General features: G+C 42.2%; 1 protein-coding gene across 1 annotated transcript; it reads right to left on the bottom strand.

Moving 5' to 3' along the window:
* Positions 1-3,265: 3,265 nt before the first annotated feature.
* Positions 3,266-5,255, bottom strand: LOC121555300 (transcription factor Spi-C-like). Its single transcript, XM_041869123.1, has 5 exons — positions 5,212-5,255; positions 4,969-5,056; positions 4,659-4,762; positions 4,406-4,505; positions 3,266-4,186 (listed from the first exon to the last, which is right to left on the bottom strand). Exons 1-5 carry the CDS (start codon positions 5,212-5,214, stop codon positions 3,687-3,689), a joined length of 795 nt encoding a protein of 264 aa, XP_041725057.1. The 5' UTR covers positions 5,215-5,255; the 3' UTR covers positions 3,266-3,686.
* Between the last annotated feature and the right edge of the window lie 339 nt (positions 5,256-5,594).

Genomic DNA, 5,594 nt, shown 5'->3' with positions numbered 1-5,594 from the left:
GGGTGGTTCGAGCCCTGAATGCTGATTGTCTGAAAGCCCACGGGTATGACAAAACATTAATTTTTACTCTTCTAATTACGTTGGTAACCAGTTTATAACCCCAATAAGGCACCTTGCAGTTTGTGGTATATGGCCAATATATCACGGCTAGGGGCTGTATCCAGGCACTCCGGGTTGCGTCGTGCTTAAGAACAGCCCTTAGCCATGGTATATTGGCCATATACCACACCCCCTCTGGCCTTATTGCCTAAATATACACTGAGTATACAAAGCATTAAGAACACCTGCTCTTTCCATGACATAGACTGACCAGGTGAATCCAGGTGAAAGCTATGATCCCTTATTGATGTTACTTGTTAAATCCATTTTAATCAGTGTAGATGAAGGGGAGGAGACAGGTTATATAATCATTTTTAAGCCTTGAGACAATTGAGACAAGGATTGTGTATGTGTACCATTCAGAGGGTGAATGGGCAAGACAAAAGATTTAAGTGACTTTGAACGGGGTATGGTAGTAGGTGCCAGGCGCAGTGGTTTGTGTTAAGAACTGCAACACTGCTGGGTTTTTCATGATCAACAGTTTCCCATGTGTCTCAAGAATGGTCCACCACCCAAAGTACATCCAGCCAATTTAACACTACTGTGGAACACTTTCAACACCTTAGGTGTTCCTAATGTTTGGTATACTCAGTGTATATGTGCATAATATATGTATAAGTATGTATGTATAATACTTATATGCTCATATATGTGTGACACATGTAGTATTAAAATGTTTATTACATATACACTGAGTATACCAAACATTAGGATCACCTTCCGAATATTGAGTTGCATTTAACAAGTGACATCTATAACGAATCATAGCTTTCACCTGGATTCACCTGGTCAATGTGTCATGGATAGAGCAGGTGTCCTTAATGTTTTGTACACTCAGTGTAGTATCCTATAGCAAAAGCCTAGATTACATGCTAGTCATATACCTCTGTCTGTGTAAAATCTCACACAACAGGCCTAGCTACTGATAAAAATCTATAGCCTAAATCAAGTCAGTCTTCAAATGATTGATGATTGAATTGATGATGATTGAATTGATGATTGATATTTACAATGGATTACAGTTTTTCATGTGAAAATGTGTCCTTTACAGTCTTCCCTGATGGCACTTCCGCAAGGCACTCAAGGTGGCTCTGCTGAACTGATAGGTCAGTTTCTTCTTCACCTTGAAGATCTCTCCAGACCGGGCGTAGTTCCTCAGCGCCCTGGACATCTTCTGGTAGGTCATTGGCCTCCTGTTGCCTTTCCTCTGCCCCCAGAGTGCTGCTACCTGTTCCTTGTTCCGGGAAGAGAAGCGGAACACTCCATCTGCTGCCGCTGGCACCCAGGAAACGCAGTGGGCCATGCCAAGGTTCTCCAGCATCTCAAACAAGAAGTGAAACAGACGCACCTTTCTACCTGTAACCACAGTAACAATGATAAGATAGAGCGGAGCGGTTAACAATATCCCCTTATAATTGATAATAAAAATCCCTTTGTGAGATGCCCAGCTGTGATGGTGTTGGCGCAGCTCAGTGGTAGAGTTGTAAACATTTAGCTAATTTGATATGTATGTAAAACGTACAGAGATAAGCGGTGTATGGGACCATTGTCCTTTACAGTTAAAGGCAGGTCTCTTTAGGTATTGGTCCCTCAGGGCAGCATGAGCTCCAGTGGCAGTATCTACTAACCACAAAAAGGGAACTTGCCTCTCTCAGCAGGTCCAGTGTGGTGTGTGGGCGCTGGCCTTGCTGGCATAGTATGTGACAATGTGTGGTCTGTCCCTTTCTCAGGCGGTGTAGTGGTGTTTTGGTCCAGTAGTGTTGTTGGGTAGCCACCGTGTGATTGCATAGCCTGAAAAACACATTTTAAACCAAGTTGGTTTAACTAACTGAGTTGTATGATTGAGACAAGCAAAACATCACCCAATGAACTATAGCCCTATACTGTGTATCTTTCACAGATCAAAGTGCTGTCTATGACAGGCTGACTTACGCATCATGGGGAGGCTTATATCATTGTATGCGTACCGTTTCCTCATGGCACCAGTGATCACAACAAGTTTCACCAAAGTTTCCTTCCATGGTCACTGGGGTAGGCAAAGCACAGACACCTCCCACTGCAATAGTGTAAAACAAGAGGTGGCATTAAAAATATACAATAGTCAATTTATTTGTATGATTCGTAACACTAATAGAGAATAACCTTTTTCTTCACCATCTCCTCCAGTGCCCTGTCTGTAGTGTTCCTCCAGAAAGTCCAAAATCACCTCCAGATCTGTCTGGTTATCTTCGAAAGAATTCTGACAAAGATAACCGATTCAAATTGTACAGCAGACTCACACATACAGTTCCGTTTGTTGGGAGCGTTCTGTAAAGCAATGCGCCCGTGTTTTTTGTGTGTGTGATGACAAAATACATCACTGTGCAGTCTATCCTTAAGCTTATAACGGTCTCATATTTACCATCATTGTCGGATGCACGTAGATTGCTGCAGTCACAGGTCCTGATCCCAGGTTTTTCACAGAGTTGTGTGTTAGATGAAATGCATGGAGGCACTGTGTGACACCCAGCCTTTTATTATGCCTCTGCAACATGACAGCCAGTTGGGGCTGCCTTGCTTATCGCCTGGCTTGCACTACCCACCACAACTAGGCTACCGTAGTAAACCTTCACCACAGGAACAATGACCACCACCCCACAAAGCCCACCACCAGAGCAGCACTGTCTCCCAGGACTGACCACATCCTCTCCGCTGTGCAAGATAAGAGCAGCCATGGGCTCTCTTGACAGGAAAACACCACTTATCACCATGGTTGGCTTTTTGGGAAAGCGATACACCTTGTGTTCATGTCTTAAAGAGTATGGATTGATGGGGAATTGTGAGTGAGGGGTAGACAGTGTTGTTATTGCCGTTGCACAAGCAGACATATTTGGCTCATTCAACAAAGTTAATGGTTTTCTCATTTTTTTGCCAGTTTTTTTCTAGGACACAACAAGGATGGGACATTTGTTGGACCTCATGACACTTTCACCATTGTTAGGTAAGCAAGAATGGCACAGTTATGAAGTCAGTTATGAAGTCAGTGTTGAAGTCAGTTATGAAGTCAGTTATGAAGTCAGTGTTGATGCAGTGTTGAATAATGAATTGCCTAAAATAAAACAGTATACACAGTACGAACACAAATTATAAAACAAATATTTTTTTTAATACATCAATGTGCGCGAGATACAAAGGATTTCAATTCATTATTTACAAAATGACATGCAGTAATAAATGTTCATATTTGAAACCAACATTGTAGTTTTTTCCCTTTATATGTACAGTACTCACACCAAATGCTTATAACTGGTTGACAGTTCTCATAGATAAAAAAAGTTAATATATTTTCATTATTTACATATTCAATGATCACAATACCTGATCATTGGTCATTACATTTTATTTTAAACTACATAAGGTGCTGACTAACGAAGGGAAAACATTTTTACATTTTCTTTACCATGACTGTTACGTTTCCTGACACACATAACACAATGTCTGCAAAGTTGTAGGCCCCCACAAAAGTATGTAGGAGTAGCAGTATGAATTGACAGCTAGCTAAAGCAGCTATTAACCTCTGTTATCTTCCACAGTGACATTACCGGAGTTCACATCTTGGTGACTGTGGATGAAGTGAAGCTTGTGGCAAGATCACAGTCTCCCTGGAGGGAGTAATGTCCATACCAGCTGTGCCAGTCAGGTGCAGAAGCACAGCCATAGTAGACCTGTTCAGCTGGGGCATGCTGCTGGTGGAGGAGCACCTCCCGCCCAGGGTGACCAGCCCCGGGGTGCCCGGCGGGGGGAATGACGTGACTGATGCCCCCAAGCCTCTGGATGATCAACGGGTTGAACTGGTAGGTGAGTTTGCGGCGCACCTTTACGATCTCGCCCGTTCGGCTGTAGTTGCGCAGCGCCCTTGCCATCTTCTGATAGGTCATTGTCTTGCGGTTGCCCTTGCGCTTGCCCCAGCACTCGGCCAACTTCTCTTTGTTCTTGGAGATGAAGTGGAAGGTGCTGCTGCCACGGTCTGTCCACTGGATGGAGTCAGCCATGTTGGGATCGCCCAGAGACTCATGCAGGTACTCATAAAGACGCATCTTCTTGCGACCTGATGATATTAAAAGGTTGACTTTAGATATAATAAAATTCTAAACAGACAGAAATTCAGTTGTAATGATGTCAATTTGATACTTGGCAATCAAAAATCTGAAGTAATAGAATACTAACGTATTAGAAACATGTTCAATTCTAGCATGTGTAGTTGTACTCTCTCACACCTCTTACAGACATTGTCATCGCTCATCACTGATGGCCAAACTCTGCTCACCTTTGCCGTTCCTCGGTGGCGGTGCGATGGAGTAGAACTGGGGGTACTCCACGGTTCCAGATGGACCCAGTGAGTCGTCAGGAACAACATGAGGCCATGACTGGCAAGACGAGGAGAGAGAGACTGGCCAGGTGAGTCACATCCACATGACACATACATGTACTGTAACCACACATCACAGTAGTGCAAACTTGAAGAAGTCAGTCAATAGTACTATACTGGTAAAATAGAACCACTTGTTCTGTACACTCACCGTTTGCTCATTCCAGTCATATGGGCCTGGCACATCAGACGGGTGTGTGATGGGGTAGGAGCACATTATGCTCGGTCGCATTGGAGGCTCAAAGTACTTGTACTCTAAGTGGAGGGAGAAAAAGATATTCATTCAATCCAGTCTTCACTGCCAGAACCAAGGAGACTAAAATGTATAGAATAATTTTCCTGACATGCTCAATACAAAAAAAGTATTAACAATAATGTCTGTGCCTAATATAATGATGGTGATTGTTAGCGTTCAGATTTAAATCTAGTTTTCTGGCATGAGTGTTGGAGTGTAAGTATACCTGTATCACAATACGGATTGTCAGAGTGCCATTGAATCACATCAATTGCATCCTGGAAGTGCTGGTTGATGTCATTATCCAGGGAGCTCTAGGAAAACATCAATAACATGCAATCAACTACAATGTCATAAAATCAGAGAAAAGTTAAGCTACAGAATGAATAGGAATAAATGGCTTATTCTAAAACAACATGAAATGTATTTCAAATAAAACAAAATTGATCTTCAATTCATCACGACTCACCATTTTGTATGTTTGAGCGTAAACGTCAGACAAGGCGAGTAGTGTCTGATCACTGTCTGTGTGAGATGGATATACTTGTGCAGGTAAATATATAGTGGTGTAAGCCCCCAATATTCACCTTTTGGTGTCAGATAAAGAGATTGGTTGATTTAAATGTGTCAACGTCAACTCGTGGTTGACAATACTTCTCTTTTTGGAAGAGCAGATCAGATACACCTCCCACAATCACTAGATCAGATCACATGAACAACAATAACCTCTCTTATGACTTCATTTATCCTGGAATATCTTTCAATAGCATTCTAATGTGCATTTCTGGCTTGATATTTATCAACATACATATTATCTTATCATAAATGCTTTTCAATAAATATAGACTTTGC

This window comes from Coregonus clupeaformis, unplaced genomic scaffold (genome assembly GCF_020615455.1).
Source record: "Coregonus clupeaformis isolate EN_2021a unplaced genomic scaffold, ASM2061545v1 scaf1417, whole genome shotgun sequence".
Taxonomy (NCBI): Eukaryota; Metazoa; Chordata; class Actinopteri; order Salmoniformes; family Salmonidae; genus Coregonus; species Coregonus clupeaformis.
This window is presented reverse-complemented; position numbering and strand designations above follow the sequence as displayed.